Raw genomic sequence first — 13617 nt, forward strand, 5'->3', positions numbered from 1 at the left:
TCCTGGCTAACTCTGCAGCTGGGGGTAGCCATGTGCTGTCATCCGGCCAGAGAGATCTACATGGAGGCCTGTCCGTTTCTGGAGGTTTTCCCTCTCCTGATACAGGTGCTTCCCCTTCCTTTCCATCTCATCCCTCTTCTGCTTCCTGCCTGGACTGTGGGGCGGAGGTTGGCCATGTACTGAGGCTGGAGGAAGAGAGGCTGGTGGGAGCTGGGGACATCGGTGACATACCAGAGCCACCACACCAGCCCTGGCCTGCTTGCCCCTGGACTTGCTGTTCCGTGAGAAAAAGAAACCCCCACTTGGCTAAAAGCCATGATACCCAGGTTTCTGCTACCTGCAGCCAAGGGCACTCCCTGACTGATATTCCAGGTGAGATTTCCCCCCAACAGCCCCAAGCCTGGGTTTTCATCTGTCCCCAGCACTTAACAACCTGAGGGCCCACAGGACTTTGGGACTCGGCAAGGCCATCCTGATCTTAGTGACTCCAAAGCTTCCATCCGTGTGCCCTCTCTCTCCAGAGCACTCCACCATCTTCTCGGTCACTTGAACTGTCTCGCTTCCTGTGTGCTAAGCACCTCTGATCCATCCCAAGGCCTGTCGGTGCTGCCGCCCAAGCCCTTCCTCTCCGCCGCCCACCCGGCCCCCGGCTGCCACTATCTTTGCCGCGGCACACGGGATCTGCGACTGCGGACCCTGTGCTGGCTCCCCAGCAGCCTCACATCTCAGCCTCTCCACCCGCTCCTCTGCTGTCCCTGCTGCTTTCCCTGTGATTCTCCTGCCCGTTTCTTGACCCCTCTTGCATAAAGTCCTCAAGGGCCTCTTGTGATCGTCCGTGACCGTCTGTGATCTTCCATACATTGACCTGCTGACCTAATGGCCTGTCTTAGATCGGGTTCGGTAGAAGCAGAGCCCGAAACAAGACGTCAGGGGCCCCTGGTTCATTGAGGGGGCTGCCAGGAGAAAGGGTGCCAGGTTGGGGTGGGGGAAGGGAGGGAGGCAGGGAAAGGAGCTGCGCAAAGCTGATCCCTCAGGGAACGCTGGAGCTTAAATTGTTTTCCCGGGATGATCCCACCTAGAGGCCAGAGGGCTAGCCTTTTGTACCTCCTCAGTCAGCTGTTGGGCAGATCTGCAGAGCGGGGCCTGATGTGTGCTGTTGGCAGCCAGCACCCACAGCCCAGATATGGCACCGGCCCTGGGACGTCCAGCAGGACCACGATATTGCCTTACCTCCTGCCTGCACCCCTGCACCCATCCCATGCCATACTTTCTCAGCTGTACCCAGTCGTTTGCTGTTCCCCAAATTATCCGGGCCTCTGTGCTTTGCTCATTCCATTTCTTCTGTCCACAGCGTACCTCTTCCCTCCCCAGCCAGCTCCCCTTTGCCACGCTCTCTGCTCGTACTGTGCCTTCTGCTGGGCACCATGACATGTCCGGCATCCGCGTATCCCAAAGCTGGCTTCTCCCTGAGCGCAGGCTTCCTGCCTTGTCTTCTGTTCTCCTTTATCAAGTAGAAGTCTTCATCTAAAACACAAAACCCCAAACACAATTTGAGGGACTATTTTCTCAACTTTCACTGGATGGTATATAACTCGTACCAGTCTGGTTACAGGAGAAGTTCATTTATTTCATACTGTGGATGCCTTAGGGCTTAGCTCTCTTGGACCTGGTGGGCAGGGCTGGCTGATGGGCTGGATGTTCTCTTGAGCCTCAAGCCATACTTCCAACCGCCTCCTGGGCATCTCTGTCCAGTTCTTTATCATTTCATATTAATCACATCATCACAAAACTACAAAAATTGACTTCCGAACCTGTCTTTCCAGAACTGGGATGCAGCTTTCCGTTTGCTCACGTCTTGTTGCTGATAGCCTTCTTTTCATCATTTCTCAGTAGATCTCTGTCCTGTCCCTCCCTCCTGCTCCTCACCAGGGCAGGCCTCAGGCTCCCTTTCCATCTGGGCAGCAGTGAGCATCCAGTACCCTGCCTCTCTGCCCTGGGCGGGCAGCCTCGCAGGCAGCAGACTGGTGTTCCTTCTCTCCTGCTGTGAAGGAGAGACCTCTGCTCTCGGAGACCTCCCGCCTTACCACGCATGTTCTTTCAGCTGCCATATTCACATCGAAGCTTCCCTGTTCGCCTTCCCAGGCGGCCCACTCCAGCCACGTTGGCTTACTCCCTGCTTTCTCAGGTTCAGATTTTTGTTTCTAACAATCTGTGCCTTGTCAAGCCTTCATTATTAGAAACAAAGACCCTTCACGTACATGCATATCGGCCATTCCTAAGCACCCCCAGGTGGAAGGGCATGGACTGGGAGGTGAATAGATGTGGGTTGGAATTCTCAGCCCCTTACTTCTCCACGCATGACCTTCGGCAGACTAAATGCATAACAGTCCAGCGAAGTAGGTGTTGTTAGGATTTAGTGATATCCTGTGTAGGCTTTACTCCCAGTGAATATTAATGCCCTGTCCACTCTTGTACCAGTAATTGTCTCTGTAGGTAATTTGGCAGTTCATCATGTCCTGCTCGGTGGTGCCGAGGACAGGAGGGTGCCGTGGGATGGAAGAAGATAAGCAAGCCGTTGGTGATGGCCTGCCAACAAAAGGCCTGGGAGGAATGCCTGAAACCACCATCACTTCTGAAACTCTCATAAGAAACTGAGTATTTATTCCATAACTATGTACTAGATGCCTATCATGTGCCTCTCTTATCATCCTCGGCACTGTGAATTCAGTGGTGAGAGAAGTGAAGACCACTGCCTCCATGCCATCTATATTCTGGTTGGGGGGACAAGAGACGAATTTTATTAAAAAGAAAAGACTTTATAGATAACAGGTCTCACGATAGTGATTGTTATAAAGACAAAATTAAGCATGCATATAGGAATCTCCATATAGGCGGTTTTGGCAAGTAGGGCATATCTGTAGTGGCTTTTTAATTCTAAACTAAGCATTCTTCACATTAGGTGAATGAGTTGAATGGAGTGGAGGGTCCAGATCACCAAAGTGAATGCGGTCTGTGTGTACGTGCCAAGTTGGTGGCGGGAGGGGGGGGGAGTGTTTGCGACACCCTCCTTCTCCAGCCGAGGCCGCAGTGCCAGGCCAGAGCAGATGAGCGCGAGCCCTCTGAAGTTCTAGGAGGGCCTCTGTCACCCTTTGTTCATCCATTGATTTCACTCAGCAGTTTTTTGAAGTTCATCATTTCAAGTTCAAGTCGAGCTGGGCATGAGGTTCCATACATCGAATGGCAGGGGGAGCTCAGTGTCTGCTCCTCAGACAGACTGGACTTGCTGAGTTGTCAACGTTCTTCATTTTGCTTCTCCATAAATATATATTTTTTCCAGCTCAGCAGACTTCCCCCAAACACAGTAACTTCGTTTCGACTTTTTTGCCTTTAACTGCTTTATTTATGAGATATTTTTCCTCACACACTAGAGATGCTTCAGGGTTCCTAAGAATATTTCCCCCCAAATACAGTAACTTCATTTCGACTTTTTCGCCTTTAACTGCTTTATTTAGGAGATATTGTTCCTAACACACTAAAGAGATGCTTCAGGGTTTCTAAGAATATTTTTTGTTTAAGTGGTCCTCAGATTTCTTTTCATCATGGGTAAGGAGCCTCCCCCCATGAAAATGTCTTTAAGCTTTCAGAAATAAAAGTAGTAATGCCAGAATTCAGGGAGTATAAGAATGCAAAATGAAAAATGAGCTTACTCACAATTGTTGATAACATATGGGTGTGCTTCCTTCTAAGTGTCTTTAGACCTGTATAAACTTATGGGTATATAAACAATCTTCTCCTGCATTCTGATCGTTTTGCTAGCTAAAAGTATAGTTACTTTTAGGATTAATGGTGCACAGTTATGCAGTTGTTAACAAAACATGCCCATGGCTTAATGTTTGTGTAACTGAACCTTTAAATGCAACCCATCCTCCACCGAATAGAACATTAAAGACAAAGGAAGTGAATGAACAGTGTGGATGTTGCAGAGCTAAACAAGACTAGAAACTGGCTCTCTGAGGGAGCATCTCAAGGCCACCTACCTAACTGTATATCAGCTGTACGTTTGTGAAGATGAATCAGGTTGGCTGTCCTTTTGTGATGGTGAGGGGCATGGAATCTGAATGGTCTCTTGTAAATCAGAAGAATACCTTCGGGGCGCCTGGGTGGCTCAGTCATTGGGTGTCTGCCTTCGGCTCAGGTCATGATCCCAGGATCCTGGGATCGAGCCCCGCATCGGGCTCCCTGCTCAGCAGGAAGCCTGCTTCTCCCTCTCCCCCTGCTTGTGTTCCCTCTCTCACTATGTCTCTCTCTGTCAAATAAATAAATAAAATCTTTTAAAAAAAAAAAAAAGAATACCTTCCAAGCTCAAGTAGGAGGATTTGCTAAAACTTGGTGGGAAGTCAGATTCTCTTACCTTGAATGGAAACATCCTAGAACATGATTCTGTGTATATCTCTATACAGATGGGACTGTATTTTATTTTTATAAAACTTTTTTTCTTACAGTATCTTTGTGTCAGTGTATATACCCGATACTTCAAGCTAGTGCTTCCCAAACTTTAATGTTCATACGAATCCCTTGATTTAGCAGATCTGGGGGACCTGAGACTCTGCATTTCACACTTGCCCCCAGGTAATGCTGAGGCTGTGGTCACAGATGCCACAGATTCTGCAGTGATGACTCGCAGTGATCATTTACCAACAGATCCCTGTTGTTGCACATTGTAGATGCTTCAGTGGAGCTTATACTTTATTCTTTGCTATTATAATTTCTGTTAACTTTCAGGGGTTTTTTTGTTTGTTTTTTGTTTTTTAAAGATTTTATTTATTTATTTGACAGAGAGACACAGCGAGAGAAAGAGCGCAAGCAGGAGGAGTGGGAGAGGGAGAAGCAGGCTTTCCGCCGAGCAGGGAGTGGGGCTCGATCCCAGGACCCTGGGATCACGACCTGAGCTGAAGGCAGACGCCCAACGACTGAGCCACCCAGGTGCCCCTTAACTTTCAGTTTTTATCTTAGGTGTTTTTGGGGAAAATAACATTTTTGGAGGATGTTTATCTTGTTTGAAGACAGGTCACAGGCATGCAACGTACATTCCACTCAATGCGAGATGTTTCCTCAGGACCTGCTGTGTGCCAGGCCCTGTCCTAGGTGTTGGGGATACAAAGATGAACAAAATTCTGGCCCTGCAGCTCATCCTCCAGGTGCTTGCAGAATGATAGAGGAGACCTAAAATATACACAGACAACGTCAGCTCATTGCAATCAACAAAGATGCGGAAGTGTCCGGGGATGGCCATGGTGTTGAAAAATTATCTTCACAGAGGAGAAGGGTTTAAGGATCAAAAGTGGTTCACCAGGCAGATTGTTGGGGTTCACATTGGAATTCCATCATGTGCAAAGGCACTGAGGTAATAATCTGGCACATCTGGGCTTCTAACAGTACTTTTTTGTGGCCAGAGTGTGACAGGTTTGTCACCTGGAGTCATAAAACCTGAGATGAGCTGGGAACCGTTAAACAGGATACGTTTTTTTTTTTTAGAAAGATGGCTTTGAGGAGGCAGAATCAAGACAGGGCGTCCAGGGACTTGACTACTGGAGGAATGTCAATAGGCATGAGAAGTTCAGGAAGGTATGATCGAGAGACCCTGGAGATTGACCAGGACTGGGAATGAAAGAAGCCTGAGTTGGAAACCTCTGTCACAGAGGTTTTCAGCTTGGATGGCTGCATGGATGGCACAGCTTCCAAATAATGTAAGGAATAGAGGAAAGTGCCAGGTCCTGCTTCTTAATGTTGTCTGAGGTGAAGATAGCAGGCAGGTTGTCGGACGCATAGTCTGAGCTTAGGTGAGAGGTCTGCACAGAGAAAGGGGCTCGGGGGGGTCTCTCCCTTGAGGCAATGAGTGAAAGGCAGATGGTGAAGCCTTGCAGTGAGTATTTGTGGGAGAGAAGATTGTGCTGGTGGTGGAGACCAGGACCCTGGAGTCATAAGATGTGCGTGTGGGAGTTTAAGGGAAGGTTCAAGAGGTTTTAGAGGAAATGTGGTTGCAAGGTATCCCAGGCATGGTGTGCAGATGGAGTGAAGGAAGGTAGACAGGCTGGGAGCGGCTTGGCCATCACAGGGAGCAGGGACAGTGAGAGGCCAGTGAACCCTGAGCATTTAGAGGTTCTGCAGGTTGAGGAAGGGGGTGGGGGAGAGAGAGGATACTGGCCAGGACCTGACCCTGGGGGAGTGTGTGAGGGGCTTCAGGAGGATGTTGCTTCTCCAGAGACACACAGAAGGGAAATGGGATGGACGGAAGAAAGCACTCCTCCATGATAAGGCTAGAGTCAAACCTGTGTCTGGAAGTGAGGTTGACCAAAAGACACGAGAGCCTTAAAGCCCCAATAGATGAATCCTGTCAGATGAGACCGGGCGCCTATAAGTTCCCTTTGTATGTGATAATAGTAGCGACCACCAGCAGGTACATAGTGCTTGTGATGTGCAACCACTTTCCCTATGTGAATCCTATGGGGTAGGTTATATGACTACCCCCATTTTACAGATGAGGAAACTGAGCTTGCAGGAGTTATAGTGACTTGCCCAAAGCTTTCCCACTGGTAGAGAGAGGAGCTGAGCCCAGGTGTTGGGCTGTAGATTCTGTGTTCTCATACTCCCTCTCCTGAGATCCTCTCCAGTGTGGTTAGAAAAAAAACCAAAACAGCTATTTTTGTTTTTAAGCATTTGAATGGATTGTATGTCAGTGATAGTGAGAACAGGAAGGATTTCAGGATGGTAGACTCCGTCACCCCCAGAGCCCCTCCTTTCCTTGAACAATCCTACTTTCCTGAAAGTGGCAGGAGAGCATCATCTGATAGACCAATCAGTGCCCAGCAGGAAACCAGAAACCACGGAGATGCTTCCGGCAAGGAGGGCTTTTATGCAGGGGATTGATCGCAAAGACGTCAGCAGGCCTGAAGATGCCAAAGTGATAAGTGTTAGCCAGGGGCGCCTTCGTGGCTCAGTTGGTTAAGCATCCCAACTCTTGATTTCGGCTCAGGTCGTGAGCTCAGGGTTGTGAGATCGAGCCCCTCATTGGGCTCAACACTCAGCTTGGAGTCTGCTTGAGAGTGTCCCTCTCCCTCTGCCCCTCCACCTGCTCTCTCTCGCTCTCAAATAAATAAATTAATTAATTAATTAATTAAAATCTGTAAAAGAGGTGTAGAAGTGTTAGCCAGAGATCAGGAAGTTTCTATCATCCTGGGCTGAGGCTTGTACTTGTCACAAAGCTGTTGGAGGTGCCATCACTTCTCTGGAGTGGAAACCGGGGATGCTAGATGCCCACCGATGCTGCTGGAGTCACATGTAGTCACCCTCTCTTGCCTGTGACTGTCACCACCCCTGCTGGGGGCTGTGCTGAATCGGGACCGGAAAGCCTGCTTCTTTCCTTCTGTCTTCCTCCTGTCTTCTACCAGGAAGTCCCACAGTGATAGCTCAGCAGGAAGTGGGTGGGCAGTGGGGGAAAGGAAGTTCACAGGCTTATGGCCTGTGGGGACGGCCTGCGGGGTCGGCGCTGTCCAGTGTAGCAGAGACAGGCAGAGGTGGAGAGGGGCTCCTCTCTGACACCGCAGTCACTGTGTTTGCTGGGGGTCCGCCTCGGGGTGAATTGCATGTCATTCTGGTTGTAAAAACACAGACATCTTAGAAACGTCTGTTTTATATATGTACTGGTTACAGGGAGCCTGCTGGTTCCCACCACTTGGCTGGCCATGCGTTTAAGTAACCCCAAAGTTGCGGTGTTTGAAAACTTCCAGGTCTCAGTTGTTCTTCAGCAAGGGTTTACTGGTGAGGTCCTTGGTACTGTCTTTTTGAAACTATTCAGAAGGATACATATCTAGGAAAATTCTTGCTACACAGTTAGAACTGGAGTGGAGGGAGGGATTGTTTCCAGTAGCAAAAACATTAACTACTTGAACATCAATTTGATAAAAGATTTTTTTCAAAGGAAATGACACTTTAATGGAAATAAAGGGTATAATGACATATAACTGCCTCTTGGCTGAAAGACTATAGTAAAGATATTGTTTCTTAATATGTAAATCTATCATAATAGCATACTATAATAGTGCCTAGATTTGCTGAGCTATGACTTCACTTTTAATTAACAATTGCTTAAGCAAGATAGAAGTTTATTTCTCCATCTTCTGACAGCCCAGAGGCAGGCAGTCCAAGGTAGAATGGCAGCTCTGTCCTTGGGGTTGTCTGGGGACCCAGGCCCCATCTCTGCTGTTGCTCCACCATCCCTTGGTGGTGTGCTCTCTGTGTGGTCCAGAGTGGCTCCTCATGTGTCAGTATTTCAGCCAGCAGGAAAAGGGGGTAAAGGTGTATGCCAAGGCATACACTCTGGAAGTTGTACAAGTCACTTTTGCTCATATCCCATTGGCTAGAACTTAGTCATGAGGCCATACCTAGTTCCAAGGGAGGCTGGGAAATGTAGTCTTTATGCTGGGAGGCCACGCACCTAGCTAAAAACCCAGCGTTTTACCAAGTTGCAAGGAAGGAGGAAACTTACGCAGGGGTAGACATACCGATTTCTACTGTAGTACCCTGTAGAATGTTATTTAGAAATTGAAAACTTGAGAATACAATTAATTCAAAACAATAAGGAAGCAAGTATACTCAAGAACATATAATTTTTAAAGAAAAATATCTTTTAAAATTGCCATTTTTTTCTTTTTTTCTTAGTGTAACACTTTTGTTCTGTTTTTAATGTAACACTTCCTCTTTAAACTTTTTTTAATTATGGAAAACTTCAAATGTACAAAAGCATGAGAATATTGAGAATATGGTATAAAGAGCCCCATGTACTCAGTGCCCAGCTTTGACACTGAATCAGTTTAAAGCTAGTGTTGCTCTATCCATTCCCCCACGTGCACTCTTATCCCCTTCCTGACTTTTTTGAAGCTGATCTCATTTCTCCTGTTTCATCTGTAAATATTTCGTGTGCACCTCTAAAAGGTAAAGGCTCTTGAAAAACATCAGACTTCTTATTTGGTGATAACTGTAGTTTCATGTGCAGTTGTAAAAAATAATACAGAGAGATCCCATGTACCCCTTACTCAGTTTCCCCCACTGGCAGCATCTTGCAAAACCATAGTATACTATCACAGCTAGGATATTGATGGGGATACAGTCAAGACACAGAATATTTACATCATCACAAGGATCCAGTCACACTCAGCCCACTCCTTCATAACTCCTGACAACTACTCATCTGTTCTCCATTTCTATAATTTTGACATTGCAAGAATGTTATATACCTGGTATCATACAACATGTAAACTTTTAGTATTGGCTCAGCATAGTTGCCTTAGATTCATTCAGGTTGTTGAGTGTATCACTGGTTCATTCTTTTTTGTTGCTGGGTAGTATTCCATGCTATGGATGTGCCCCCTAAAGGCTTTTTATAAACATCACCTGCTTGACTCTCCCTCCTTTCCCTGCCCCGGCTTCTTCCTCTCTTCACAGCAATGCCCACTGAGTATAACTGTGTGAAACTGAGAAGTGACCGCTCAAGACCCTCTGTGCAATGGTACACCCGAGCTCAAAACAAGATGAGAAGACCCAACTTGTTGCTAAAAGACATCCTAAAGTAAGTATGAGCCCTCGGGCCTTATGATCCGCCTGGCTGGGTCAGGTGTGGGGAGCTGGGAGAAGAATGCAGTAGTACCCAAAGGATGGCTCTCATACTTGGTCCAAAGGTCATATAAAGGCACATTCAAGTGCAGGTTCCATACACAGACGTCTGGGTTTATGCATCAGACTGTACTTCTTGAGAGGGCAGCGCCAGCCAGGGAGCGCCCAGGCTCTGTTCCTGAGCCTCAGTGCCTGAGAGAGTGGCTCTTACGTGCACAGTGCTCCCTGCCATTACGTAACAAAAGGGGGCTTTTCCCCTTAGCCATTTCAAGTTCATCTAAAAATACGGTTAATTAAAGTGCCCTACAGGCAGGCTTTTGAAGAGCCTTAAATATTGAACACTAAAAAAGATGGTAGGTGTTTTAGCCAGGTCACCCTCATGTCCTAATAAGTGGTAGAATTGTTAAGGGCGGGACTTGGCAGTTGCATTTGGTAGCAGCCAAACCAAGTTGAAAATCACCCTTTTGGGGCGCCTGGGTGGCTCAGTCAGTTACGTGTCTGCCTTCAGCTCAGGTCATGATTGTAGGGTCCTGGCATCGAGCTCCACCTCAGGGAAGGCCTGCTTCTCCCTCCCCTTCTCCCTCTGCCCTTGCCCCCCCACCCCCTGCTCGTGCTCTCTCAAATAAATAAATAAAATATTTAAAAAAAGAGAAACAAAAAAGAAAATCACCCTTTTGAAAATACCCCTAATTTAGGGGGTGTAGAAAGAGGAAGGTAGAGAAAGGAAATGTACATTAATATTTTCCATCTCCTTTTGTCATCAACCAATATTTACTGAGACCTGGTATGCCCAGCACTGTGTGGGATGCCGGCCCATGGCAGTGAACGAGGTCAACCTGGGCCCACACTGCGCATAGTATGGGCATGACAGAGTCGTGACCAGGCATTCCAGTGCAGTGTCCTCAGTGCTCGAGGTACCGGGCCTGCTTTTAACACACTGTTCTTCCTTCCTTCCTTCCTTCCTTCCTTCCTCCCTTCCTTCCTTCCTTCCTTCCTTCCTTGTCTGTTTGTTCGTAATCAAGATAAGGGAATTATATGCACCAAATGTAATGCCTTTTTGGGGGGCTGGGGAGAAGAATAGGTAATACTATATTCACAAGATTTAAAATTCAGAAGATATTAAAAGTACTCAGTAAAATATCCTCTCTTTCCTGCCCCCCACTGAAAGGTAACCAATATTACCAGTCCTGTGTACATAAGAAATTGTGTGTGTGTGTGTGTGTGTGTGTGTGTGTGTGTGTGTGTGTGTGTTACTCACCCCCTGCTTGTCCAGGTTTTCACGGGAGAGCCTATTGAAAGAAGAATCAAGAAGTCTTGAAAACACTTCCTAGCAATACTTTCTTGCATCATCCTTAAATATTAAGAAATATTTAGCATCTATTGTGTATAGTATATTGTGCTAGATGCTGTGTTTTTTAAACTGTCCCTTCCTTTAGAAAAGGGATCATTTTCCCATTAAGGTTATTCCTTAACTCTTTTCAGTAACACAAATTATTTAAAACAACGGTTCCTAAACTTAGGTTTAAACTTTTTTTTTTTTTTTTTTACTTTTAGTTTATCAGTATCACTTAGCTTATTAAAAATGAGGTTTCCAGGGGTACTTGGGTGGCTCAGTTGGTTGGGTGTCTGACTCTTGATTTCTTCTCAGGTTGTGATCTTGTGGATTATGGGATTGAACACCATCAGGCTTCATGCTCAGTAGTGGGGAGTCTGCTTGAGATTCTCTCCCACTCTGCTTGCGCTCCCACTCTCTAAATAAATAAATAAATAAATAAATAATCTTTTTAAAAAAACGAAATTTCTAGAACCAGAACTAGACTCAATTCTTTAATCCTGTGTGTGTATGTGGGTGCATGTGTGTATTTTAAACTATATAATAATAGGAGTTTGTGGGATCTTTAAAAGCAGTTTTTGTAGATGGTCTTAAGGGTGACTGGTGGTTCTGTTTCACCTCAGTTAGCCTCATTTCTGGGTTGAATCTTTAGAGGCAATAATGAGTAGATTATTTATTTTGTTTTCTTATTTTTTTAAGGCCTCCCAGTATTTTTCCCCCATTTGTTTTATTGTGGTAAAATAGCCATAACATAGTATTTACCATCTTAACCATTTCTAAATATACAGTTCAGTGATAGCAAATACATTCACCTTGTTAGGCAACCATCACACCATCCCCCTCCAGAACTCTTTGCATCTTGTAGAACCGACACTCTCTACCCATTAAACTCTGACTCCCTCCCCTCGCCTGGCCCCTGGCAGCCCCCATTCTACTTTTTGTCTCTGTGATTTTTGATGATGTGCTTTGTATAAGTGGAATCATACAGTATTTGAAAGACTGACAGTATTTTATTTTATTTTATTTATTTTTTTTAAAGATTTTATTTATTTATTTCACAGAGAGAGACAGTGAGAGAGGGAACACAAGCAGGGGGAGTGGGAGAGGGAGAAGCAGGCTTCCCGCTGAGCAGGGAGCCCGATGCGGGGCTCGATTCCAGGAACCTGGGATCATGACCTGAGCCGAAGGCAGATGCTTAACGACTGAGCCACCCAGGCGCTCCAAGACTGACAGTATTTTTTTTTTTTAAAGATTTTATTTATTTATTTGACAGAGAGAGACACAGCGAGAGAGGGAACATAAGCAGGGGGAGTTGGGGAGGGAGAAGCAGGCTTCCCGCGGAGCAGGGAGCCCGATGCGGGGCTCGATCCCAGGACCCTGGGATCATGACCTGAGCCAAAGGCAGACGCTTAATGACTGAGCCACCAAGGCGCCCCTGGCAGTATTTTAAAGTGGCAAAAAATTGAAGCTGAGATTCTGTAGCTCAAAAGCTATTACTTGGTTTTGTAAAGTCCAGTGGTCTGCATTGTGGTTCATATTTTATTAGGGTGCCTTTGCAGAAAAATGTTTTCTCTGTATTCACTTATAACAAAGATAGTCGTAAATGACTAATTTTTCTTGTCAGGAAAGTAAGAAATGGTGCCTTAAGTCAGCCACAAAGGTCCCCTTAAAGGCTGTACTTTCATGTTACCTGGCAGGCAAACTGAAGCTGGGGTAGGTTTTCCCTTATTTCACATGATTTCTCTTGATTATCACATAACTGCATCATTATACCTAATTGATTTTTTTTCCAGGTGTACATTGCTTGTGTTTGGAGTGTGGATTCTTTATATTCTCAAGTTAAATTATACTACTGAAGAATGTGACATGAAAAAAATGCATTATGTGGACCCGGACCGTGTAAAGGTTAGATATGCCATTGGTGTGGTTTAAATTAAAATATTTCCAAGCTTATACTTAAACAGAAATATCATCTCTAAAGGGTTATAAATGAGTCCTCAGGAAAGTTATAAACAGAAAGAAAACACTTCATCTTAGGCACTCCAAAATCAGAGACAACCCCTCCCCCCTCCCAGCAAAACAAATAACCAACCCACCCACCCCACAGTATTCTTCCCTCATGTACCGAAGTCATTGGGGGGAGGTGAGTTGCACTTGACCCGCTCTAGGCACCACCGTGGGGCTAGCTTGCTGTGATGTTACCAGCATACGTGTCCTTAGAACAGGGGCAAGTTCTTTTAGTGTCACGTCATTCTTATTTTTCATTTTAATGATTTCACACTGTATTTCAAGCTTTTTCCTTTCAATTTGTATTTATTTTTCTAAATCAATTGACCTATTAAATGCTAATTTCACGGATTATCTGAGTGGTTAGATGATCCAATAACGTTCCGTCCTGGATGAAAGAAGAGATGATTTGAAGTCAGGTAGCATGGCAAATAATGGTGACCAACATGTATGGGCACATTATTATCATCACGACGGGGAGATAGCCCAGTATTCTCTCCCTCTGACCGATGAAGGCTGGGAGGTTAAGCTGCTTGCCCAAGTTCACATCTAGTTTAGTTAATCTAGTTTAATGTATACTGTGTAACTATTCTAGAAGTGCTTCAGCA

At 45.9% G+C, this 13617-nt stretch overlaps 1 protein-coding gene across 7 annotated transcripts in view; it reads left to right on the forward strand.

Annotated features, from left to right (window-relative positions):
- ST3GAL5 (ST3 beta-galactoside alpha-2,3-sialyltransferase 5) overlaps nucleotides 1-13617 on the forward strand; it is a 49270-nt gene that overhangs the window by 15870 nt on the left and 19783 nt on the right. For 4 of the 7 annotated variants that reach the window (XR_012379751.1, XM_073897452.1, XM_073897450.1 and 1 more), the window contains exons 2-4: nucleotides 4837-4983; nucleotides 9502-9625; nucleotides 12796-12907. Coding sequence is in view for 6 of the 7 variants with exons in the window: in XM_073897452.1 (XP_073753553.1) it covers nucleotides 4837-4983; nucleotides 9502-9625; nucleotides 12796-12907 (383 nt within the window). In the remaining variant the exon portion in view is untranslated. The remainder of the gene's footprint in view (nucleotides 1-4836; nucleotides 4984-9501; nucleotides 9626-12795; nucleotides 12908-13617) is intronic. The other 3 variants (XM_025868265.2, XM_025868261.2, XM_025868262.2) reach the window with 1 other exon arrangement.

This window comes from Callorhinus ursinus, unplaced genomic scaffold (genome assembly GCF_003265705.2).
Source record: "Callorhinus ursinus isolate GAN/ISIS: 27379988/994484 unplaced genomic scaffold, GSC_fseal_2.0 scaffold10, whole genome shotgun sequence".
Classification (NCBI taxonomy): domain Eukaryota; kingdom Metazoa; phylum Chordata; class Mammalia; order Carnivora; family Otariidae; genus Callorhinus; species Callorhinus ursinus.